We start from the raw sequence: 27933 nt of genomic DNA on the forward strand, positions 1-27933 counted from the left end.
GCCATAAATTAATGCTGTCACAACTTTCGCCGTGTGCTTAGGATCATTATCATGTTGGAAAATAAAACGGCGTCCTAGCAGTTTGGCAGCAGATGGCATCATCTGTTGTGAAAGGATGCTCTGATCATGCTGATTCAGGTCAGCATTCATGATTCCCTCAATGAAGTAGAGGTTGCCTATACGCCAGCAGAGCCATACAACCCCACACCAACACGTTTCCACCTCCATGCTTGACAGTTGGTTTCAAGCACTTAAGGCTGTATGCCTCCTTCGAAGTACGCCAAACTCGCTGACGACAATCTGACCGAACATATTAAACTTGGACTCGTCAGACCAAAGCACCGTTTTCCAGAATCTAGCAGGCTTGTCAATATGCTCCCTGGCGAAGTTCAGGCGTTTCATCTTGTTCTTCTGACTGATGAATGGCTTCTCACGAGGAATCCTGCCATGCAGTCCATGTTCTTTCAGAGTTTCAGTCTGTTCCGGATTGTTTGAGTGGAAACCTTGGTGCCTGTACTTGCTTCCACCTGCTTGACAAGTTGCTTGGCAGACAACTTCCGGTCTCTCATCACAACCTCTTTGATGTACCTGTCCGTCCTTGAAGATGTCGCTCTCTTTCTTCCTCTTCCCTTCTTATTTTCAACACTACCTGTCTTCTTGAATTTTTGGATGATATACTGCACTGTTGTATGCTTCATATCAAGTCTTCTTGCTATCTTACGTACAGAAACTCCATCTTTGTGGAATTTCACAACCCTTTCCCTCAAGGCTCTTGGTACTTCACAGGTCTTAGCCATGTTGAAAAACTACAACTGACCCTTCCAATGACTGTAGTAAATGGTCACAGATACTACAGGAGGGAATAGAAAGGACTGCCATGGAAAAGAAAATCAGTTGTACACAATAACTTCAAAAGATGTTGCTATTTCAGGCATGTTTCTGTATCAATAAGGATTAACCAGGGTTGAATTGTAAAATACAAGAGTTTTCGACCTTTTGATATGCGAGGAACCCCAGGAGACATTCCTGCTCTTTAACAATATGCAGACTAATCCACTTTGTATGATAAGCCATTCTTTTATTAGAATTTAAGATCTGTAAACAGGGAAAATGGGCTCTAAATGGAAAGTGTACAAATAATTGTTTGGGGGTGAAAATTAATATTTTTATGAAAAAAAGGTATAATTATGAAATAATTATGGGAAATTCACTTAGGTTCAAAAGGTACATGTATATTCTACAATGCAGTCACTTTTTGGGGTCTAATTTTCAGTACTTTTTATTCAATTTGCTTTGAAGTAACAATTTGAAAGGTGTACAAATAATTGTTTGATACACTTGTAGGTCCGCTCCATATTTATTTGAGTTTAATTAAGATTTTACCTTAAAACTCGACTGATTACATCTTTATATTATGTTCTTTGTTTACTTCTCACTTGTTTATAATTTAATATTGTTGTTGCTGTGCTTTTTTACGTGAATCAAACTTCAATGAGAAATATGAAATAAATAAAATGAGAGAGGGGGGGGGGGCTAACAAATTGAAACAGTAACAGGCATACATCATGATATTTTTTTATGAAGTTCTAAAGAGGGTAAACGACCCTTCCGTTTTGTCTTCCGTGCATGGGGAGTGGGGAGGGGGGGTTATATATCTCAGTCAAACTTTTGTCAATTTGTAATTTAAAATGTCTATGTATCATTTAAAGGGGTATAGTTCACCCTTAAGAAAAGTTTGTTTGAACAAATAATAAAAACAGGTTTGGTAAGGTTTGAGGAAAATCCCCTACAGATTAAGAAAGTTAAGTTTTGGAGTTGTGACGTCGTAAACGAGCAGTTGCCCCATATGTTATGTAATATAAAGTGCATAAATTATATTTTTTTAAGGTTCGTGATTACTTATTTCTGTTTGCTCCTTGTTTGCCCCTATGGTTTGGCAGGATTTGCTTGTTTTGTTGTTGTTGTTTTTTTGTTCTATTTATACAATAAACTTTTTAACTTCCCCTTTAAACCTTCCCCATGTAGAAACCGCTTTTGTCACAGATGTGTGTTTGCTTAGATGTTAGATGTATACAGGTTTGTATGTGTGCAATATTTCCACGATTCTATTGACACATATCTTCATGTTGGCTGGTGAACGTATTGTGAACTACCACCGCGTTGTCATACAATGCCAGTCTCGAACTGAGCGACAATACAAAAAATGAACATCGAACTCCAAAATAATACCATAATTGCATGCTATATGTAACCGTTGTATTAAGCTCGATGAGATTTTAAGGGCTCCATAATATATGATCCTATGATAGTAAGCACTAGCGTACCTACGGGGGGGCAGTCTGCCCCCTGACGAGTCCCAACCCATGCAAGGGACGTATTCCGCCCCCCCCCCCCTCCCCCGACTTTCAAGACCTTTTTTTTATTTTTATGGTACGAAATCCTATATTTGTGTTTGAAGACCTTTTTTTTTTTGCTTGCCAAATTTTTGGACGGACGAATCCCCCCCCACTGTGAAAAATCTCAGGTACGCCACTGATAGTAAGAGGGGGAATACTCTGAAGGGCGATGGCCTAAGGGGCAAGATATCTATTTAAAAAAACCGAGCGAGTAAAAAAAACTGTTAAATACAAACTTTTAATTTCATGATAGATTAAGAAAACGTTATCATATTTCCCTAATCATGCTAATGACCAAATATGAAACAAAAAAAATTCCAAAATCATTGAAAATCTATTCTATATAATTAAGGTCCCGCAAATTTTCTCCGTCTTCCACATTTAATTACTCACTCGTCCTACCGGGGCCTGCAGTATTACAAGCTTGCTTTTATGAAGGTCCACTCCATATTTATTTGAGTTTAATTAAGGTTTTACCTAAAAACTTGACTGATTACATCATTATATTATGCTATTTTTTTTACTTCTCACTGGTCTATAATGTAATATTGTTGTTGCTGGGTGTTTTTTTTTACGTGAATCAAACTTCAATGAGAAATATGAAATAAATAAAATGAGAGAGGGGGGGGGGCTAACAAAATGAAACGGTAACAAGCATACATCTTGATATTTTTATGAAGTTCTAGAGGATATACGAGGCTTACCTATACTGTCTTCCGTGCATGGCGAGTGGGGAGGTAAATATCTCAGTGAACATTTTGTCAATATCAAGTAATTTACAATGTGTATATTATTTTAAGGGGTAGTTCACCCTAAAGAAAAGTTTGTTGTAAAAATAACAGAAAAATAAAAAAGAAATGTTGGTGAAGGTTTTAGGAAATAACCTTAAAGATTAAGAAAGTTAGGTTTTGGATTTGTGACGTCATAAACGAGCGTGTGCCCCATATGTTATGTAATATAGAATGCATAAATTATATTTTTTAAGGTTCGTGATTACTTATTTAGTGTTTGCTCTGTAGGAACTGGTGTGAAGTAGTTCAAGATTCTAAGAAGTTTTTTTATTCTTTGATGGATTTTCCTTTAGCATTTGGCAATATTTGTTTGTTTCTGTTTTTTTTTTGCTATTTATACAATTAACTGTTTGTCAGGGAACTTTTGAACTTCCCCTTTAAAGCTTCCCCATGTAGTAGCCGCTTTTGTCACAGATGAGTGTTTGCTTATAGATGTTAGAGATTATAACTTTGTATGTGTGCAATATCTCCACGATTCTATTGACACATATCTGCATGTTTGCTGCTGAACGTATTGTGAACTACCAACGCGTGGTCATACAATTAATGCCAGTCTCGAACTGAGCGACAATACAAAAAATATGCACATCGAACTCCAAAATAATACCATAATTGCGTGCTTCATGTTAACCGGCGCGCCGCGGCGTATTAAGCTCGATGATATCTGATCCTCGGATAGGATATAGAGGCAATACTCTGAAGGATGATGGCCGATGGGGCAAATTTCTATATGAATAAAAACACGAGCGAGCCCGAAAGAAAATGACCTCTTTAATTAAAAAAATAATAATTTTGCGATAGATTAGTACCTAATACTCATAAAACGATAGTCGTATTTCCTTAATCATGCTACATGACCAAATATGAAACCAAAATCAACAAATGTCAAAATCATTTTTCCGTCCTCACCAATGCCGTCCGAATATCTATTATTTCCGTCGAAATTTGATGACTTATCTAAAAATGGTAGCACTGCGGTCAACGCCTTCCCATTTAGGACTAATATAGAGACTAGGAAAATGAAACAATAAAAAAGGCGGGCCTTGATAAATGTTCGGATAAATGGGAACCTTCATACAATACGAGTACCGATACCAAAATCAAGTTTTATAATTGCAAGCAAACTACCTGTAATGATCTTTCAATTCTATTACTTGTATGCTATATTGCATATCAATCTCAACGGCCGACAGTCCGACAGTCAGACAGTCCATCAGGTTAAGATGCGAATGTATTTTCGCTGGCTCCGATTCTGCTACTTTACTACATGATTACTACCATTTCCAGTTCTTTGTACAATGTTCAGCGAATTAATAATCACCCCGAAAAGAAGCTCATGATCAATTCAATGTAACGAAGCGCATGGGGGTGCAGTAATACGGGAAAAGGGCTGTGAACCTAAATGCCAGCAAAAAAAATAATGGAATCAGCCCCCCCCCCCCTCCCTCTCTCTCTCTCTCTCTCTCTCTTCCACAGTCCTCTAAACCATGATTTAAAAGAGTGGGGAGGTAAAATCATTACGATTCAAAACTGAATCACAATCGATCTCAACGAACTCCTGACAATTTCTGCTTGATCATACCTCGTGCATTCACGCGTGCCGCCATACAATGAATTCAGCAGATTCTTTGCTTGAACAATGTGATTTCGCAAATAACGTGCAGGCTGGGGAAAAACCTTACAATATACTTGCATTATATTTTTTTAAAAATCAAACTTCCTCTTACAGTTCTGTTGCGTGAGCGCTAACAGCGTGTGGCTTATCCTCATTATAAAACACGGAAATTTCTTTTACATATTTGAACGTATATCACCACTTTGCTCTTTCTACGTTGTGCGTTGAGTTGATTGGGAAATAGCTTCATGACTTATTTCGGATTATGACCTGTTCACACTACGACATGTTTACAACGTCAGAGAGCCGGGGCAGGAATCATTGCTATATAATGTCTGGATAATTTCCACTCCATGTCATCCGGTACCTTAACGACGACGTACAGTGCATATTACTTTATATTGACCCATCTTGGTCAACTTGATTCGCCATCAATGGTTACATCATTGGGAAATGTATAAAAATCAAAGTAATCGATATATAAAACGGATCACGACTTGAGTACTCTGGACTAATGGACTTGAGTACTCTGAGATATGTCCTAACTTCGTGTGCTGTGGCCTGGAATCGTTGCTCCATACCATTAACGGCACTGTCATTTGGTACTTTGACAAATACTATGTATAATGTATATTGACTCATCTTCCTTAATTTAAATGATTATCAATCGACGACGGTCTCGGAAAACTCCGGAATTGCATGAAAATCAGCAAACTAATCCACGAATGAAACTGATCATGACTGGTATACTCTGAGATATGACAAAACATCGCAGGCACAGACCTGGAATCATTGCTCTACCAGAACTACATAATCTCCCATTCATTGGGTACTTCGACAAAAACAGTGTATATTAGATTCAGATTCAGATTACTTTATATTGACTCTTCCCGCTCCACTTGATTCAAGTGCGATCGGTCGATGACGGTACTTTGGCAAAGATAGTACTTAATATTACCTCAATCTTGCTTAACTAAATTCGTGATCAATCGATGACCGGCTGGGGGAATTCCGGAATTGCATAAAACAAGCAAACTAATCGATTGATAATTTGACTATAATGAATGCGACATGTTCATGGCAAGACATCGTACATGCCCAGGCCTGGAAGCATTGCTCTACAAGAACGATGTCTCTTCTGACCCTCTCATTTGGTAGTTAAACGGAACATATTACTTTATATTGACCAGTCTTGCTAATCTCACGGTTAATCAATGACGGTACTATGATAAAGACCGTGCATAGTACCTTATATTGACTCGTCCAATTCAATTTAATACATGGTCAAGCGATCAGGCAATGCATCTTAAACAGGCAGACTAATCTATGTAGGAATTATAACACGGCTCGGCCTATCTACGATCCTATTGGCTGAACTGATTGCACCGGTTTACTTTTCCTGAACTTTTCTGGAGCTGAAAATTCGAAAGTGATGAAACACATCGCAAGCACCGAATTATCATCTAATGACAATTAGAAGAGAGCAAGAAGGTAAGTACATAACTGCATAAATCTTCCCCTTTTCAATTAGGTTCCCATTCATTGTTTTTTTTTTCTTTTCTTTTCTTTAGTGCTCCATGGCACCGGCGCATTACAAATATCATATCTTTATTTTCTTATCAAGCCATTATTTATCTTTAATTATACATGTTGTTTTCGCCTCCTTTGGAATGTGATGGGTAAATATTAGACCGTGGTCTTTATGCCATGTTTTACAGTGATAACAATAACATATCAAAGGGCACTGGTGCCTCGAGTGCAACTACACACATGCGCGATGCCTCATGAGAAAGGAGGCTAGGGGCAAGTGCCTATGTCATACTTTGATTTTTTTTATTATAAACCAAACACAAGAAGGAAAATATAGGGAAGGCGTAAAAAAAAATATAAATGGATCATGCAAATCTAGTACTCATTTTGCTCAATTAAGAAGGAACGAATTGACGTACATGTATAATAGCTCTCCTTGACACACCCCCCCCCCCCCCCACCCTCCCCTCCGCTTAAATATGAACGAAAGCTGGAATTTTTATTCGTTGAACAATAAAAGAAGCCACAAGCAGTGGTGGATCAAGCCAGGTTGAACGCAAATGCATTTCAGGGGCCATATTGTTGTTTGTTTGTTTGTTTTTTGGGGGAATAAGACTTCTTCTCCTTCCTACTCCTCCGTTAGCTTCGGAGATAACGTGCGCCCCACAAAAACAGATACAGTGCGTCCCCCCCCCCCAAAAAAAAAACCCTTTTGAGAGATAGGCTTGACAATTATTTAATGTGTTTTTACTATAAATTTGATAATCATGGCATGAGTGGAATCTCATCTCTCATATGAATCCAACAGCTAAGTAAATCGTTCACGCATGTCCGATTACAAACAATAAATATTGAGGCATATCAGGAACGATTTGCACAGATCAGTGAGAGAAGCTTAACAAAGAATACAAAAGAAAATGATAACGAGCCAATCGTCGAATGAGCACGGTTGTCGTATCACGAACCTGTTCATGGTTGGAAGCTGCGCACAAGCAGTAAAAGGTCATTTGAGATCAACCATGAAGGTGGTTTTCCAATTCACTGACACAGGCATTATTCAGTTGATGATTATTCATGTATTCCTTTTAAAATATTTTTTTCATCACATCCAGGCTGAAGAGAAAAAAATTCACTGGTATTTGACAGTAGCCCAAACAATAGTCAAAATGTGCCAAAAGGAGACAATAAAACAAACAGATTAAAAAAAATAATTGTATATGAGGGGTAAATTACCCCTCATGTACTATTTGAGTCACCTGGTCTATATAGTGCCTTTCATTCATGAATGCTTTGTCAGGAAAACTTATGCAACATCTTCATGTGAAAATGTTAGTGCTCATCTTAATGAAAAATCACTAAGGTCAGTTCTGAAAAGTTGATCATGAGCTAACCGTGAACTGGCTATTTTGTCATTTTTTTCTGCACATCCACGTTTTGACATACAAATTTCAAACTCGTCTTGCTCATTAATGCGTGAAGTTTTTGCCGAATAGGAATCGAAGTAAATAGGAATGATTCAATTATATGAATATGTAAATGTTCTGGGACGCAGGGTATATAAGTCTCTAAACACGTTTGTGTCTAGATTGGGGCAATATTTCAGCTCTATAGTTTCTAATTTCAGCACTCGGAAAGAGAGCCAGCTTCCCGAGATACGCACATGTACTCCCTATACCTAACTTTTTGTTGCTCTACCCATTTCTGTTTCTCCGCCCCACCCACCACCCCCTCTCTCTCTTATTTCTTTCTCTCTCTCTCTCTCTCCCTCTCTATCTATCTATTCATCTTTTTGTATATACCTGTGAGTATTAATTGCACAAATCTGCGTTTGGTTTTATTCATCATGTTCATGCATTATGAAACGATTTCAATCTATTTTCGCATAGCAGTTTACTAGTTAGTTTACCGGAACTGCCCCACTGGCGCAGTCAGCAAAAATGAAATGGGTAGCCAACAGTATGTTTACCGGGATAAAAAAGGAGAAACACAAGAAACTATTTATATTCGAAAGAGAGTGAAGCGAACGATAACAAATGCTGACTTTTCAAAGGTTCAAATCAACATAAACATTGACTCAATATGAAAAGAATATTATAATATTTCGGCAACCACACAGTGTTACTTTCACATATCAAAATAAAACTCATGGAATTTATAATTTACTCCTAATATGTATATTCAAATGTAAATCAATAAATCAAATCCTTTCCTTTCATTTTCTCCTTTTTAATAGTTTTTTCCTCTGCGCGCTGAAACCCAATAATTAGGGGGGCGGGGTACTGCTCCCCGTCCCCTAACATATACGACCGTTGTCATAACATACAGTATAGAAATAATTCATTTTGTAAAAGGTCGTTATTAATACTCTCAAAACAAATCAATCAAAATGACTAATTAATGTGGTCAGGTGGGTGCAACTGTTAATCTAGTTATATTTTACTATTTTCTAGTTGTAGTTTACTAGAACAGACTTATTTTTTGCTAGGATATGACTGATTGAATCCGATGACCGGGGTAATAATATATCTGTAAAGCGCTTAGACACGCCGTTCTGATGTATTATAAAGTGCTTTATAATGGCGGATTATTATTATTATTGTTATTATCATTATTATAATCATTATTGTTATCATTATCATTATATACCTCAGAAATTTGCCTCGACATATCGTTGCACCCAGCCGACTACTGATCTAGTCAGTTTGACTTATTAGTTTTATGAATCTATTTTTCGTAATATGTATCTAAACGAATGTTCTGAAATACGAATAAAAAAAGTGCCAACACTAATTTCCCAGACGGTACTGCTCTTGTCACAGTCACACCCAAGGAAACACACATTCATACCGATCAAATCTATCGGGTTTTTTCCAATGACCTACTATCGGTCGGTTTGTGGTCGTTTCCGTCGGTGTGAATGAATGTTAGACGGCAGTGCGTGGGCGCGAACCAACGCACGTCTACACTGGCTTCTATCAGTCTATAGATATTGAATAAGGGAAAAATGTTCCCAGGGCGTATTGCGTGCTAGTACAAAAATGTTCTTTATGTATATTCCAAATAACCTTGCTTATACAAACATTATGTATGAATATCCTTAAAGTTTGTTACTCTTTGATAAACACAGCAGGAAAGCCGCATATTTTTCAGTTGAAAACAAATATTGAGACGATATCCACGATTTTTAACAGCGGTAGCGTACAGATTTGTGGGGAGGGCTTGGGTTCCACAACCCCCGAAAATTTTAACGACTAAGTGAACAGGAAGAAAGAGGGAAGAAAGGGGATATTGGGATATACATAACTCACCAATCAAAATGCTAGCGTGCAGCGCTAGCTTTTGACAATCTGACCTGAATAGCGATATTTTGAGAACTTTATGAAATACAAAAAAAACCTGACAAATCAAATTTTGCGAGCGCGCAGCGCAAGCAAAAAATGATAATATTCAGACATTTTTACAGAGCACTTTTTTAAATCAATTTGTAAATCAAACAAATAATGAAAGTTCAATTTCCCAGCTGAAATATGTTTTGTATATTGACTTCAAAGTTTGATATTTCAAACTCCATATTGAGCAAGATATGCAAATCCCTTAAAAGACAACGCGAGCGCGAAGCGCGAGCGAAAATTCTATATCCTAACAAATAGATTTTTCAAAAAAATATTTTTAACGTCTTCCCCTCATGTTACTTTATTCAATCATGATCCTCCTCTTATGTTTGCCTTTCTTCTTGTCTCCTCTCTTTTCCTTTTTTTCCTTTTTTTTCTCCGCCAATAGGGGGGGGCGGGCTCCTCCCCCTGGATCCGCCTATAAGGATAACACCAATCATTTACATTTAAGCAACAACAATTAGTGTTAAAGCAATATCGTTTTGATTCTAAACTGGTGGATTTTTCAAAACTTCTCTGGTGTTTTCCGATTTAGATACCAGGCTAGTGTTAAACTAGCACCATTTTTTTTCAGTACACTCTAAAATATATTGGGTGAAAGTGCTCCATGAGGGTAATTATGCGTCCAAACAACATTGGACATTTCTTTTAGGCATTTTGATTTATCCAGTGTGATGAAAATTTTGCCCATTCTAAAGTAATTGCTGCTTATTTTTTAAACTTACTGCACAACGTTCTACCCGCATTGGATCAAAGACTGCCCATAATTTGTTGGACACATAATTACCCTCTCGGTGGTAAAAAATTTACCCAATATTTTTTTTACAGTGTAGACAAGTTAGGTGATGATTTTAATTCATATCTTGAAAGTGGATGAACGAATTTTGTTTCATTCTCTGTCTTACTATATGAACAGTATTAAGACATTTAACCGAACACTTTAAAAATGTTATCTAAAATATACAGCAGGACATGAAAGCCCGTCACTCTAACAATAAATTGTTTAAACATTAAACAATAAATTGCTTAACACTTTAAATTGCGTTTTTTACAGTGCAGTTAATAGGATGTTAACTATAGACCTATTCGTAGGACAATTTTGGTCAAATGACCCTTCATTTCTTTCATTATGATAGGCAGATTACAAAGCAAGATATTACGTAAGCTTGCCTTACATAGCAGGATAAAGACATTGAATAGACCAGGTGTCTAGAATAGCACACCATTAAACACTTTATGAAGGTATTTGGTGCATTCCTACTTTGAATGCAGAAAACATAGCATGTTGCACAATGTACTTGGCAAACTGTGAAATACCAGTCGTTCGTGGACGCATTGTTGTTTTTTTGTGGATGTAAATGAAAACCACAATTCAAAAGAATATATGAATAATCAAGACATCAAAATTGGTGCTTATCTCTTTAGATTTTAAATCGCCATGTCACTTTAGTACAAATGACCTTCCTCTGATCATGCGTAGAATCTTTTGATCATGCGCAGAAATGAACTACGATCTGGCTTATTGGCCTACGATCCAAAACTTTGAGTGGTAATTGAATATTCTTAAGTTTGTAGGGGCAATTATTTTGCACAAATCTTGAAAAAAGCTTCCTTTTTTATAATACGCTATATACTGAAATAGGGGAAATATGATTTCATTTATTTTATTCTTTATCATTTCTCAGATTTTCAATACATCCACGGACCGTGGATGTATTGAAAATCTGAGAAATGATAAAGAGACCACGGAAAGTATTATTTCAAGCAATGTTCTATCCCAAACGAAGTAGGTGTCGCAGGGACGGATTTACAAGCATGGGGGGTGGCTTATGAATACCAATGCCATGCATTTGATCTTGCTTTGACATTTGTGATATGTTTTGAGTTAAATCATCTATTCTGCAAGATGAGCAAGTAAGAACAAATGTGCGTTTATCTTGTTCATTTCCAATTGGTCTAATGCCAATTCTTCCAATTGCCAACTCGTCTACTGTCATTTGGTCTACCATCAGTTCGTCCACTATACGTATGGTCTAATTACCAATTACTCCACTCGCCATTTCGTCTAGTAAGTAGTTGGTCCAATAGGCCTTTTTTCTCAAAATATCATATTATGTTACATGGAATTCATGGTTGATAAGCCTCAAGTCGAAATAACTTAAGCGTCGACGGCAGAAATTTTCATGGTTTTAAGTGCCACTTCTTTTCCCTATTTCCCTTCTTCTCCATCATTTTTTACTTCTCGTCTTCACCCCTTATAGCATCTATTTAACATTATTTCTCTCGTTCTCTTCTTTTATTCTTTTCTAAACTCTTCTTCCTCCTCCACCTCCTCTTTTTCTTCTTCTTCTCATCCTCCGTCTTATTCCTCTTCTTTATTTTCTTCCTCCTCCTCCTCTTCTTCTTCTTATCCTCCTTCTTCTTCATTTTCTTCCTCCTCCTCTTCCTCTTCTTCTGCTTCTTCTTCTTCCTCTTCTTCTTCTTCCTCTTCTTCTTCCTCTTCTTCTTCCTCCTCTTCCCCTTCTTCTTCGTCTTTTCCCCCTTTCTATTCCACATTGTTCTTCGCCTCCTCTTCAGAATCTCCCCTTCCGACTCATTACTAACCCGGCTTCTTCACTGTTCTCCATCATCATCACCGCCAACACCACCACTACCTTAACCATTTTCATCATATTCATAGTCTTTGTCTTCAACATGTTTGTGTTGTTCTTGTGTTTTAATTTTAGTTATGTTAATTCCTCAGAACTATCATGGCAGAAGACGGCAGGATGCCACCCCTGTCCAACAGGGACCTCATCAAACTCACCAACGGGCTGGACCAAGACAAGTACTTCAGACTCGGTAGGGCCTTAGGAGTCGCAGAAGACATTCTCGGCCATCTGTGGGACCCAACGCAGAGGTCGTGTGCTTTGCAGATGGTGCTCCTGTGGAGGGACGATCTTGGGCCTGAAGATGACCAAAGGGCACTTTTGATCGAGAAACTTTTAGAAGCGGGACTGGAGGACCAACTAGATAAACTATTGAATGGTATGTCTTGAACAAAAAAATACAACTGACTTGGCGATAATTACACGGCGTGATTATGAAATGTAGGTTGTACAACTTGATTCATTTGTCTTAAAAATGTCTTATTTTTTTCCAGAGTGATTTTTATTTTCCTGAGATAAGTGATCAAATTAAAACATTGTGGTTGAGATCACCAGGGGTGTTCCATAAAGCTGTTCGTAAGTGAAGAACGACTGATAATCCTTTCTTGTGGTAAATGGTATTCGCTGTTAAATGTTCATTGGTGATTAGTTAGCATGGTTAGCGCATAAGAAAGGTTCACCAGTCATTCGCTCTCAACTTACAAACAACTCAATGAAACGCAAACCAGATTCGGGAACAATCATAAATAACATTGAAGTAATATTCACCCTAGATCTGAGAAACTGATATTCTCAATGTAATTCTGGTTCGATCCCTCATTGAATCCGAAACAATTTTCAAATTAAAAGAGTATATGCTATCTTTTCAAGTAGTCGCCTAAGGTAATGTGTAATAGTACAGTATATAACGGCGATCTAACGCAAAAAATGTGGATTTTTCTTCAGTATTATGTCGATGGACAAGATAAATCTATTTATCTGGACTTACTTCTTGAAGCAGAGGACAGTTTCATCTCCGATCCGGAACGCTTCTTCATCTCTTCTGAACTCTTCTGAACTTACAACAAGTAAGTCCAGATGAATAGATTTATCTTTTCCATCGATATTTGACTTTCCTGGATGAATCAAAACATACATCAGTTTCTTCAGTATTATGCTTATTCTTTATGAATCAATTTATTGAGAACTTTTGAAAGGTTACTCTTTTTTTCTATCATTTCAAGCATCGCCAGGGCCAACCCCGCCATCTCCAGGTTATTCTTACTTCGGAGCGACAGACACTTCTATACCTTCAAGAACAAATGCCCCCGTTTTACCAATGAAACTGACCAAAAAGGGCACAGAGAATGATAAGCTATCCTCTCCGGCAATGGGTCATAGCTATAGCGAAACTGTTGCTGCTAAGCCAGAGCCAGAAAGCCATACTTCTAGGCCAGGGCACACTGGAGACCAGGGATCTGGACAAGACTTTGAAGGTCGGTCTTATGATGAAGAAGACGACACTGACGACTCAGACCCGGAAAACTATATCAATGTGTCGAATAGAGTACTCCACAGAGGATCGAAAACTGTCTCTGTAGCCTTTGAAGGTAAACCAGTTGAGGCATTCCAAGGCTCTCAAGAAAACACAATTCGTGAAGAAGCGGAGGGTGATATGGGCAGCACTGAATCGTTCTTGCAATCATGTAACCTTGTCAAAGATAGGACAACAGGCGGTCATGATGATCTATGCTGCGATCAGGCTGATGTCCTTCCAGACACCCTTAAACACACCGATAGCCCAATTAATCCAGATAGCCGTGACAGTATATGTAGCAGTTTCGAGACCAATGAGGCGGTTCCTGCAAAACCATCGGTGTCAATCAAGAACTCCATGGAAAGCAGAAAACCTGTGGAAATACAAGACTGCACTAGGGTATCTGCAAATGTCGAGTCGGGTAGCAAAGCTCAGACACGTACCCGTCAGTGCGACAATGAGGGTGTGGATTGTTTAGAACAACGCCTTGATTTTCATGAAGCATCTACGACAGAATGCACGTTACCAGAATCAAGTAATAGTAAAGAAAAGCCTCCTAAGCCTGCTCGTAGGAAACCACACCTCCTTCTACCAGGCAATTCTAAAGTAACCCAGCACGACAAAGAGACACGAAAAGGTGATTTTATCTGCAAAGACAAGCCCCAAACTAAACCAACAGAGCAATGTATGGCACCGAATAACACGCACATGTCTTTCGGCAATCAGCAAGAAGAGTCAAAACTGGTCAAAGATCCGGAACTGATCAGCGATGCGAACGATTCTCCCCAAAAACCAGAAAGGAGAGGGGTTGAAGGAACATCACTGATACACAAAATGGAAAAGGCTCCTAATCACACAAATGACATCGATACTGATAACTTTAACACAACGCAACCTATGAAGGAAAGATGCTTAACACGAATGGAGGATACACCGGATCAGGAACAGGGAGGTGTCCCGAGTATTACACCTTCTGAACCAAGTAAACCTTTCCTGGGTAGATCATCCACCCTTACCAATGGTTCCCAAGGATTGCAATCGGGTGAAGCTGAGAATACGTTAAGCCCCCATAATGTGAACGGAAGCAATAAGAGCACAACACCATCGGAGAATTATGATGAACCTCGACATATTCTAAACCAAGGGGGTTCATTACGAGGGAAAGTACAGCAAGAGCACACGTATGCATCAATCCCGGAAGTCCAAAGTGCAGGGAAACCTGTTGTCCCGTTTAAACCAAAATTACCACTTGGTTCGGATTTAGCCCCAACTACCCAGGATCCTTCAAAAAGTTTACCGAGCTTAAATGCGCCATCGGGAACAGAAGATAGACCACTACAGTTAACAAAAACCGCACTGGAAGCAGACATTGAACCTTCTGAATCAGACATCGATAAGACAAAGGAGTCTTCTTCCCAACTTTCACCAAATCCCCTGTCAGTTGCACATGGATCATCCGAACCCGGAAGCACCCCGACGCAGGTAGCTGGTAATTTGTCTACTCGTCGGAAGACAAAACCACCGCAACAAGCGACGGGCAATGGTTCCAAACATTTTGGATCTCTTCTGAGGAAGACCGCTCCATCGACTCCTGGATCCACTATGAACAAACAAGGTATGCCCATGTCTCAACATGCTTGCGTTATGCTATGTACAGTGGTGCATTTCATCCCATTCCGGGTTTGCAAGGATTTGACATGCTAGACAGTGCAGAACATACAATAGTTATAGCAGTGCTGCTTGTATGCAATCTTGGAATTGGCTTAAAGGCACGACTGTTACACAATATGTTGTGTATTCAAAGTTCTCTAGTTACACACAATTAATTGAAAATTTATTGATTTGGGGGCGTGCTGTATGTCCTCAAGTGAGAGAAGAACATGTCCGAGATCAGTCACATAAAAAAGATTTAAGTATGACTTAGAGTCGCACTTAAATGTCTAGTTGCGCGCAGTATAAAAGGCATGACAGCATTGGTCAGATCATGCCAAGAGGACGCGCACTACTGCGTATTGATCAATAAGATTGCGCGTTGCATATCATGTACGCGTTTTAAGTGCGATCTAAGTCATACTTAAATCTTTGTGAAACACCCCCCAGGATCAATACTCACCAGCATCCAGCCATATGCGTTTTTCTGCTTCCGCACATGTTCCTACATATGCCTCTTTGTTGCCACAGAACTTCCAACAATGATGACTCTTTGGAGGGAAAGTCGAGCTTATGTTTGCTAGTTAAACCATTCAACTACACATTGCACTATGTTTTGTTCAATGAAATTCCAATACAAACGAAAGGAGATGGTCACACCATCAGAAAAAGGATAACGCTCGCAGTAACAGCGTAACAAATAATGTGTTTAGTCGCAAATCACTCAAAACGTTAATGAAGAGGATAAAAAAGACAATTTAAAATCTAGTTATTTTTGTCATTACTATTTCCTCAAAGCATGGAAAGTACAATAACGAACAAAAACATGTTAAATTTTCCCTTCTTTTTACTATTTTGGTCGTTACAATGGGATACAATACATGTCATAGTTATCAATATCAGAGATGGAGGGGGAAAAGCATGGTATTTTCTCAGAAAAAAACAAAGATATTATTAAATCGCATCATTTCCAATATAAAATCAATAACTTATCTATAAATCAAGAATCTAAATTAAGCTTTCCTCTTTTCTGTGTGTGTTTTGATTTGCTGGTTTCTTTACCTTTAATATAAGGGTCCTCGTTCATTATTTCAGATATAAAATCATTCACTTATCTATAAATTAAGAATCACAATTAATTTGCTGTTTGTTTGTTTTTTACCTTTAATATAAGGATCCTCGTTCCAAAGTAATAAAGGACTGAGTGAAGACATCCTTCGAGCATTGGCGGGAGACGTCACGGATGGTCAGAAACTCCAGGCACTTGGGCTTGAACTTGGCTTTAAAGAAGCCGACATTAATGGATTTGAAGCCATGAACCATCGCACATGCAGCGATCCCGTGGAAGGCACACTTGACATGCTTATGACGTGGCAATCAAGAGTTTCGCAAGAGGACCAATTGGCATTGTTGAAACACGCTCTCAGGAGGACTGGTCTTACAATGGCTGAAGCACATCTGAGGTCCACAAAGAGGCGCAGAGGTGAGATCGAGCATTAATGTGTTGAACCCGTTGACTCCTGGTGGGTGTTGCATAAAGCTATCCATAAATTACAAGCGACTTCATGGTCTCGTGACCCTTTCTATTGAACTACATGTGGTACAATAAAGCTGCTCTTTACTTACGAACACCTTTATGAAACACCCTCCTGAATTCTTCTATTCCCAGAGGATCCATCCGTTTCCAAGAGGGGACAGGTTGGCGTTTAGGCAGTTCGATTTCCGTTTAAGTATTTGCCAGTGTAACAGCTACTACGCAAACTTCGGGGATTGGGGAGAAAAATCACTTGCAGCCAAATGTTCCTCGCTGGGTAGTCTCATTTATATACCACATGAAAAGTAATTCTTAACCATGCTAACGATTCCCTTGACATACATTTCCCACACAGCCTTAATTCTTGAAATCCCATCAATTGTGGCCGCCATTAAATTCTAAACTGCTATGGGAATTTAACTTATTTTAGTCATTATATTTCATATCTTTACATTTGCCCCTCAAACTCTTCCACCAACAATCACACATTCTCTCATCATGAAGAGTTTGGATTTTCGGGGAAGATGATTTTGTCAATAATTTATCCCGCAAATTTATTCCTCCTCTCTCATTCAGAAATGACAAGATTTCCATGATTAACTTTTTATCTTATCAACCTTTTTTTAAATTTCCTTAACAGATATAACAGGCGTTAGCGTGACAAAGAATTTCACCGTGTCGGATTGCCGCGAGAAGCTACAATTCCATTACAGGATTGAGACTTGCAAGGGTCTAAAGAAACACGAACATTTTCCCTCCTATCTCCCAATCGTAGATGTTCATCGGATCGTAAAGCGGGGGAAGAATGTGTATGTGGAGAAGACACCTCTGAAAGATGGGTCTGTCAAAGAAATTTTAAGGACAAGGAAAGATGGTGCATTGCCGAGCAGGATTGTAATCTTTGGCCCATCAGGAATAGGGAAAAGTACACTTGTTGCTCAGATGGCACATGATTGGGCTGAACGAGTTCCTGGATCCCCGCTGAACGATGTCCTTCTGCTATTCGTCCTCAAGATGAAGTTCATGACTAATCATGGAACCTTAGGGCAGGCGATCGTTAATCAACTCCTAAGCGACGTCAGAGGATTGACCGCTCAGGGAATCGACCAACTCATCGAGGACAACCAAACGGAATGCATGGTGGTCCTTGATGGTCTGGACGAGTTTAGAGGCGAGGTTTCTTCTGTCAGGTGTGGTCATGTTTTGCGCGTTCTCCAGAACATCCAACTGCGGACGTGCCGCGTCGTTGTGACTAGCCATACAAGACTCGAAGACTACTTCAATAAGGAAGACTTGCCAAAAGACTTTCTCAAGTTTGAACTCCGTGGACTTTCCCATGTGCAATCAACATCATTCATACGGTCTTTCTTCGAGCAAAACTCATTGCACAGAGCCAAAGAGATGATAGTATTTCTAGAGATGAATGACATCATCCGAGAACTTTTGGCCACACCCCTATTTTGTATCATTGCGTGTCACCTCTGGGAAAGTAATCTTCTTCAGCTTGTCACAACGGAGTCAGAATTCTATGATAGTGTGAATCGTTTCTTACTCAAGCAAAAGGAAGAACAGGCGTCGATGGTTCCCGGAGACACTGATCTGGAAATAATTGTCCAAGGCATAGGGGAAGTTGCGCTCAATGGTCTCCTTGATGACCCAAGGAAACGATTCTTCGGACAAAATGACTTCAAGAAGATACCGTCCGCCCTAGAGAAGGCTACTTCGATTGGAATCCTCAATAAGACATCCCCCAAGAAACGTGATGAGACTGAAATTGAGTTCTATCATCGCCACGCGCAGGTGCACTGCGCGGCTAGGTATCTCTCCAAAGACGTGACCTCGAAATCAATCAAGGGAAAGCAGAGTCGTCTAGAGAAGGCTTTGAAGCAGATGGCAAAGAAGAACCTGGTGGAATTCGGGAGCTTACTACGGTTTACAGCAGAGTTAGGAAGCCCTTCAACCAGACTGCAGGTGATTGAAGCCATCACTTCTGCGGATAATATACCAATAGGTGACAAGACTAGAATGGTACTCGATTGCCTTTCAGAGATTCCTCAACTGGACAAGCCAACAATGTACGTGGTCGAACGATGTTTCGAAGGAGGCAACGTTGTAATAAATCTTCCAACCCTACACACTACCTTGGGCCTCTACAAACTCCATCCATCTATAAAAGAAAAGGTGGGTCCCAACCGTTTATATAAAGTAAAGTTTATTGTCTTAATAGTGAGGACTTTCGGCCTTCCGCAGTTGGATTTGTAACATTGTTTAATGTCTTCCAGTTGATGGTTTACGTAGTTAACATTTCTTTAGGAGCCCATATCATCCGGGAAATTTTAAAACTCTATATGATTAAATGCTTATCTTCAAAAATATAAATAAGCTCTATTAATACAGGGTTTTTTCAGCTATGCATTTTTGTCTTCAAAAATATAACTTAGCATAAAATGATCTCATCTTTCCCTTCGATTGTCAAGATTGGGAAATATTTATTTTGTATTTTTGACCACTTTATACGTTAAGGGTGCTATATAGTTTTGATTAAAGTTTATTGACATCGCTATCGCTGTCTTTGTTTTTATAACCAAATTCCGTACTATCATTATCGACATTAATACAAAAACTGTGAAATTATATCAAGTATTAACTCGTTAAACTTGATCCAAATAATTTTTGATAAATTTATCATCGAGGTGTTTGATTTCAATTTCAAAACTCCTCTTATAGATACGTGGCTTGAAGATTCAAGGTTCCTTCATGGCTGACCTTGTGGCTAAGAGGTTATCAACGGCTCTCCAAGGTTGTTCTGACCTACTGAAGCTCGAGTTTGCTGATTTGCAGAATGCAGCATATCCTCTGATCCTGCTCCTGCTAAACAAGCTCTCACTTCATCTCTTCCCCGATGGTGCCATGTCAATTCTTCCCGACCTCCATCAGACTATATTCAATGGAGTAAGCCTTCCGATTTTCTTTTTCACAAACCCCCATTTCCTAACCACCCTGTAATTCTAATAATGATCAAATCTAACAAAATATCATTTTTTTTCACTGTCATTTAAAAAAAAATACAAGTGCACCCCTAGTTATTAATAATGCATATAGCATTTCCATTTTTTGAATGCAAGGTTAAAGGAGCATTGTCGATTAAATGCCTTGCTCACGGGCATAGGTGCCGCGGCCAGGGATCGAACCGTGGTCTTTCCATGTAAAGCCAGGCGCCTTAAACCACTCGGCTCCGGCACCTCACACGTAACCCCTCCCCGGTCACACACACCCTTACGTACTACTGAGATATATTGAAAGTGTTTTTGGAATGAAATGTCATATGTCGATACAATTCATGACCTGGAACATTTTCATCAGGCCGTATGGATGGAAAATCCGATCTGGAACTGAGTATAGGTAATCTGCACGTTAAGCCAAACATAAAACCCAACCTCCAAAACGTAATAAATCCCTATCCTTATCTTTACATTATTCTGAACCAAAACTTCTATTAGGATCCCAACTCTAACCCTATGCCCTCTGAGATATCAAGACCGGGGGAATGTCGCAGGAGCAAACGTCCTGTCACCGGTGACACTGTTCCATGAAATGTTCTCAGACATCACTATCATTAAGGATGAATTAAACAAACAAAAAATAATAGCTCTGACTTAGATTTTGTTTCTTTTCATCCAGCTGCGGATTGTCGACCTCTCGGATTGCAATCTATCACCAGAAGTGACCTGTGTCCTGTGGACTGCTCTAGCAAGATGCCCAAAGATTGAGCTGATGTCTGTAAAGAACTCCACGATCCTCGGCAAAGACCTCCCCAATCTCGGTTGCATCGCGGACCTCCAGGCGAATCTCCGCTCACCCATCCTCCAGGACGAAGTTGGCTGGCTGGCAAGTGTCTTAGGGGACACTGAGTGCTCTACGAAGGTGAAACTGACCATCGGCGACGCAGGAGACGGATCCTTACGGCGTGTGGGACTTGGGACCCAAGAGCACATAGTGATGGCTGGTGACAGATTGGAACTCAATAACGCAACAGAAAATACCCTCAAGGTTCTCAGTGTGCTACCCGACACGTACAGAAGAAAGGTAATTGTGGACCGCCCCCATGTGCTTCCAAAAGCATTATATATAAAACTACTTCTACCTCTACTACTGCTACTACTACTACTACTACTACTACTACTACTATGACTACTACCACCATATAATACACCGCTACTGCTGCTGCTTCTGCCACTATACTACTACTACTACTACTACTACTACTGCTACATGTACTAAGAGTGTTATTCCTACCAGCTAGAGTGTAGTTCTAGTATTAATCAATTTTAATGTACCGTTCTAGCACATCCCTTCGACCCACAACAATCAAATCTATACATTCCTTCAACTTTGCCCGTAGAATGATAATCATTCTCCTCGCCACTTCCTTGGTCATGTATTTTTGGGGAGGTTCACTCCGTTCCACTTAAGCTGGCCACTTTGACTTCATAGTGCCTCTTTAACATGCAGCCCATCGAACCTCATTACATCACCATGCCAACGATTACCAATTGCCTCACCAAACATGGTAAAAATTAAAATAAAGGTACCAGTTAATACTTATGTTAAATTTCCAGGTCAGGAAACTCTGTATCAGTGGAACACGCTTCACCTATGACCTGACCCATCCACTTCTTGACTTTGTCCATTCCTTGATACGACTTGAGGTCATCGCCACGGAGGGAACGAACATTCCTGGGGAACTCCAACAGCTCCAAGTCTTCAAGGGGTCATCCCATAGGTACGTCTACACATAAATAGCTGTAAAGTGACACTGCATCGAAACTCGCCCTCGTATCTAAAAAAAAAAATGCGGTGCCACACAACATCTGAACTCGGTTTTGATTTAAACTCTGGTCCACAATCTAAGTTTAGATATGGATAGCCAATGGGGACATAAATATTTTAACAGTAGAAGTTTAACGTAGCTCATTTGACACTCTTATCATTCTTAACTGTCTGAGAATGATACACAAGAAATATGACTTCACCACTAGAGCAATGGGATTAGCACAGCAAGCATTAGAAACATACAACAAAATTATAACACTTTTGGCTTCCCTAAAAGTTAGCATATAGAAGACCATAGTCTAAGTTTACCCGAGTTCAGAAAACGGGCCAGTGTGTAAGCAGTGCTTCCTCTTAGTTAAATAATCCGATTTAAAAGGGCGAAGATAGTAATTCGACAATCAAGCGTATAACGTACACTCGCAAAGATGGCTGTCTTAACTTTGCATTCACAACGTCAGTTAAAAAGCTCAAATTTAACAGAGTAGATATGATCTGATATCGTACTCAACACTGTAAATTCTTCTCGATAATATTTCTAGCAGTCTTGGTTAGAGTGGATGATGACGTGTCCGCATGCGGTTACATGTTCCAATATCCCCATCTTAATCTTTAGATTGTAAGACGTCCAACTCGTACTGAGTATCCTTTTGATCATCCGTAATTTCAATACACCGCCACAAATCAGTAAAAAAAGGGGCATGTTAAAGTAATCAAACGGTGCATATTTGTAAATCAAACACTAACTATATATCACTGATCTATTTGTGCAGAATATATTTCGGTGTAGATTGCAAATGGTATTCGAACATGGCAGTTGGATTGCCAATGGAAGTCATCGCATGGTGGCGCCATGCATTATCCTGCCAATGGTCCTGGAACTCGGTAATCATTATGTGGTTTCTTTTTTAGAGACATGAACCAACTGCCAAGCTTAGGTCCGGACGGTATCCTGACTGGATGCGTATCGTCCCCTCTTCGGGAAGAAGAATTCGAACGGCTTAGTAGTGTCTTCAACTTCAGCAGAACGACGACCCTTAAACAGGTCCATCTCCTGATCGAGCACGACAGCAGCTCTGAGGAGTTTAGGGAGACGCTTGTCATCGAAGAAGACAACATAGACCTCTCAAACGTGTCATCGGCAACCATTGAAATCCTGAAGATGCTTCCGCCGGGGTTTAAGCAAAAGGTAATGCATGGTTCACAAACTGTCGAGTTTGCAAAATATGCTACAGCTACCCGACACTTCTACCCACTGTGTGAAGCTACATTCGGGAGTCCTCGCACCAAGAAGCATGAACGTATCGAATATGACAAAAAAACTACCGGAAAGCCCTTGTCGAAAATTGTTGAACCGGAACAAGAGTTTCGTCCTTAGTTTCGGAGCTGACGAAAAATGGCAGATGTGTCGTTTGTCGTACGAAACTGCTGTCTTTATTTACCAAATTTCGACAAAGACTTATTGGTTGCTCTTTGCCATGGAGGGCGTTTGACATTTTTTTCTTTGCTTTTGATTCCATTCTGTGCCGCGATGCGAAAACTCCCTTTTTAGGAAATAAACACCGTTGGTGAAAATAAATTTGAGAGTCATTACCTAGGCAAACTGAAATTAGCTGTTATGTTTCCGAAGGCCGAAACAGGATTAATTCCTATATATAATGCACTCACGATTGAAAGGTAGCTCGAGCTAAAGCCTGGGTAATGATAATAGTGCGTCTCAGAATAGATGGGATGTCACCTCACACTGCTACACAAAATGTTTTCATTTCCGGAATGCTTTCATCCGCCAAGTTGTCCTAACAGATGACCCTTACATCTAACGAACGAAAGGAGTGTGGGAAGATTCAGGCAAAGCAAGTTAATCTTTGCTAAACGCCCTCTTTGATCTGTGGACATACACACACCCACACAAACACACACACACGCACACATGTATGTTTATATATATATAATAATCAAACTAAATGAAGAATAGTCAAAGAATGCTCTAATATTCTTTAATATTAGAGCATTCTTTGACTATTTTTCATTGACGGGGGAAATACTTTGTTATTTCATCGTATATATATATATATATATATATATATGTATATATATATAACAGTCCTCACAACTGGGCGTTGTGGCGTGCGCCTGTAATCCAAGCTATGTGGGGAAGTTACAAATTGATGCAGACGTTCGAGCCCTGCACGTCTTTTGGATGGTGACGTTAAAGGTCCGTCCCAGACGTAATAATCATATCTGATTGATACACGTCTGACAAACTCAAATACACACACAGTTCTCACCCAGTCGATTTCATTAAACAAGGCTGTCTGTGGATGATAAGTATGTTATTCTTTGCACTCTGTAGATGCACTCCGCACGAATCAAGAACTGCACCCTGACAGACGAGCTTACGCACCAGTTGTCTCAGGCACTCCAGTCGATGATAGAACTAGAGATGTGTCTGTCTGAGAACAGGTCAGTGTACTATTTAGACCCTTGTTCTTGACAAGGGTTTGGATTGAATCCTGGTTCAAAGTAGTGGTTCAACTATACACATCCAACTAGAGCACAAAGTACAGTCCGATTTATTAACTCACATGACACTCAAATCATTCATAACTGCTGAGAATTATAACTGATTTTTGTTTAAATTATGCAAGCGAATGAAAACAAAATAGTACACGTTAGAAACATGCAGCATAAACATAATTTTTGAATTTGTGGATCACCAAACTATGTTTCTTGAATATGGTTGGGTGTTGGATAGGGAAATAGAATGAAAAACAAATATCGTATATTATAATGGAAGCCTTCGAATGCTTCTTGGTGACTGGTGTAGGATTGGCGTAGATCATTTTACATGTAAAAAACAAAAAGAATCTTTAAAAATGTATTGAGGTACAGTGCAACACATGAAATGTAAATAAAATTATTTTAAAAGAGCGATCCTGATATCCTGCTACCATTCGATGTAAACTGAAACAAACATCGATTATTACTATCATAGTATCCTTGGACGAAAAGCCTTCCACTTGAAATCTGTCACGGTACTTGACGTTGGCCGTTTCTCGTCGCAATGTTTCGACTGGGAGTGGCTTGCCAGTGCAAAGCTGCTCGAAGAACTGCACCTCACCTTCGAAGCATCCCCGCCATCCACGCCCACATCCCCTTCCACTCCGGGTACACCGGTAGCAGCGACCTCCCCACTGTCTGCGAAGAACCGGATCTACGAAGAAATCCACGAAAGAATGGACACTGCTGACGTTGAGGGCGCTCCAGATGAGGACTTCTTTCTGACAACCGGAAGGCTGGTAATGAAGAGGATGTCTTCCTGTAGCTTGTCTGTGATGCTGCATCTACCACAACACATGAAAGATGAGGTATGTCTACAAGGCAAAGCCCTCTAAATGTATGATAGGGTACTTTCTGCGCATGCCCAGTTCCCCCCCCAAAAAATAAAAAAAATAATAATAATAATAATAATAAAATAATAATAATAGTAATAATAATAAATAAATAAATGAATACATAAATAAATAAATGAATGATGACTGTCCATGCGCAGACCGGCTTTTTGACCCAATCTTTAGTTTATATTATGAAATCCCACTGATACAGGTCGATACAAGTTTCAAATAAATCTTCCTGTGTCAAATTTTACCAATGTTAATTGTTTATTATTAAATTCTCATGAATACTAATGGTAAAAGGATATCGCTATACAAATCATGTTCATAAAAAAAATGCCTGACTCGAAAAGAACGAGCTGGCCCTTGCGCTTCTCAAATACAGAGAACAGATTTGAATATATGATAGCGTTCAATCACAACATGGTAAACTTGTTTCTTAAAGGGGTGGTCCAGGCTGAAAGTATCTATAGCTTAATAAATAGAGTAGAATTCCCTGAGCAAAATGCTGAAAATTTCGTCAAAATCGAACAAATAGCAAAGTTATTGAATTCTTAAGTTTAGTAATATTTTGTAAAAACAGTCGTCATGAATATTCATTAGGTGGGCTGATGATGTCACATCTCCACTTGTTCTTTTGTATTTATTATATGAAATTAGGTTTATTCAATTTTTTTTCCTCCAAGAACTAGAAAAATTGGACTGACAACTGATTTAGTGCATTAGATATTTATTGCTGCAACTTATTTCATCATAAGGGTGACATATTATTCACACAAGTATGAAATAAAGAAAAAATATTATTTTATGTAATAACATAAGAAAACGGAAAGTGGAGATGTGACATCATCAACTCGCCTAATGAATATTCATGACGATTGTTTTCACAAAATATTGCTAAACTTTAAACTTCAATAACTTTATTATTTGTTATCCGATTTTGATGAAATTTTCAGCGTTTTGCTCAGTGAATTCTACTCTGTGTATTAAGATATAAATATTTTCAGCCTGGACCACCCCCTCAACTTTATATTCGTGTAAATCGCCATTATATGGCAGAAAGTGGTTGGCCTTTATCATTATGTTTTAATTGATTGTTTTAATTGAATATGCTTATATTTTTGTGTGTAATTCGCGGTACATTACAGAATGTTACAATGTTAAACGAACAATTTACCAAACGATGCTACAACCTCCCGATATACAGTGCGTTTAAAAAAAAGTTTACACTTAGAAAAAATTAATAAAAATTACATGTAAACCTACTTTAAAAGATAAGAACTTAGTCAAAAAAATGCTGGAGATGTCTGATATAAATTTTTGTTCAGATTCAGGTATGTCCTAAGATCCAGCTGGCACAAGAGGGGTAAAGGTTGTGCTTACTAAGTGTTGAAATATTAATTTGGGTGGGAAAATTGTTACAAAATGCTTGAATGTGTCCGTCTTATTTCAATTGACCAAAAAGTGCAAGGGAAATGTAAGACAAATGTTTCGCAGGGTAAGTTTGATTTCGTCCTTCCCCCTTGACACCGCGTGAAAATAAGCATTTCTACGCAAATAGAATTCTGCGAGCTTTACAAAAATGAACAGTGCTCTCTCAAGTGTAACATTCTGTCAAAACTTTTACTTTCATTGGATAGATGAGACCCAAACCCAAGATAACATGTGAAAAATTATTTTCATGGTGTATATTTTTTTAATTCCCAGTGCTTTTTCAAAGTGTAAACTTTTTTTGATACGCACTGTAGTTCTGTATTGAAACATTATACATGACGTGCCACCCCCAAACCAACAATGAGATTAGCCATTAATATTCTTCAGAAAATAAAAATTAAGATTAGCTAATATCTGAAGAAGTAATTCTGCTCCTAATGTCAACATTTAATGTTAAGTAAAAAGAGAGACAGATATAAGAGGTAGTCTGACTACTCTTGCTCCTGACAGCTTCGAATTTTCAAAGAGATTTGTACATTATGCACATGCTTGAGTAAGCTTTTATAAAACTCACACCGAATTTCATCAAAATCTTAAAATTCATTTCAGGCGACTAATTACCAGTTTAAACCGGATCAAATGAATAAGTGTTTATATTTCCTACATGTAAACATGGAGCTAACAGCTAATAGCTCTATGATGAAAATGACTCATCTCTATTATGATGTTTCCTTATTTCTCGCTTTTTTTTCTCGTGTTGTTTATTGTTTCTGTCTCTCTCTCACACCTCCCCCTCTCTCCTTTTATCTCCCCCCCCCCCCTCTAACTATGCCTCTCACTCTCATATGCCACCTACTTCTTCCTGTAATGTATACCTTACCTTCTATTTCATCAGTTGCGTTTCGTGCGGATTCGTTCAACGAAGCTCACCGTGGATGTCCTCAATCGTCTTTCCGATGTCCGGAACTCCTTCAAACATCTGAAGCCGCTTTCGCTTCAAAACCTGTATCGCAGGCCGATCAAGTACGGATGCATCATGCAACCAGGTTCATCTGACCCTGTCCTTGGCCAGTGGGACTGAAAAGGACCCCATTTGAAATCAAGAGGAATCTACAAAATAGCACTTGTCTCTGAAGTCCGGAGCTCCTCCAAAGTTTTTCAGCTGCTATCGCTTCAGAACCTGCATCGCAGGCTAATCAAGT

At 39.0% G+C, this 27933-nt stretch overlaps 2 protein-coding genes across 2 annotated transcripts; one reads left to right on the forward strand and one right to left on the reverse strand.

Moving 5' to 3' along the window:
- Nucleotides 1–464: 464 nt before the first annotated feature.
- LOC121417701 lies at nucleotides 465–797 on the reverse strand. The gene has a single exon (XM_041611435.1). The coding sequence runs from the start codon at nucleotides 795–797 to the stop codon at nucleotides 465–467; it is 333 nt and encodes a 110-aa protein (XP_041467369.1).
- A 4089-nt stretch (nucleotides 798–4886) lies between these two features.
- LOC121417343 lies at nucleotides 4887–27933 on the forward strand. The gene is made up of 12 exons (XM_041611018.1): nucleotides 4887–6293; nucleotides 12468–12751; nucleotides 13596–15503; nucleotides 16713–17021; nucleotides 17713–19253; nucleotides 19800–20024; nucleotides 20754–21158; nucleotides 21692–21855; nucleotides 22815–23091; nucleotides 24256–24365; nucleotides 24898–25270; nucleotides 27627–27933. The coding sequence occupies exons 2-12, from the start codon at nucleotides 12475–12477 to the stop codon at nucleotides 27810–27812; spliced, it is 5775 nt and encodes a 1924-aa protein (XP_041466952.1). The 5' UTR covers nucleotides 4887–6293; nucleotides 12468–12474; the 3' UTR covers nucleotides 27813–27933.

This window comes from Lytechinus variegatus, chromosome 6, assembly GCF_018143015.1.
Source record: "Lytechinus variegatus isolate NC3 chromosome 6, Lvar_3.0, whole genome shotgun sequence".
Classification (NCBI taxonomy): Eukaryota; Metazoa; Echinodermata; class Echinoidea; order Temnopleuroida; family Toxopneustidae; genus Lytechinus; species Lytechinus variegatus.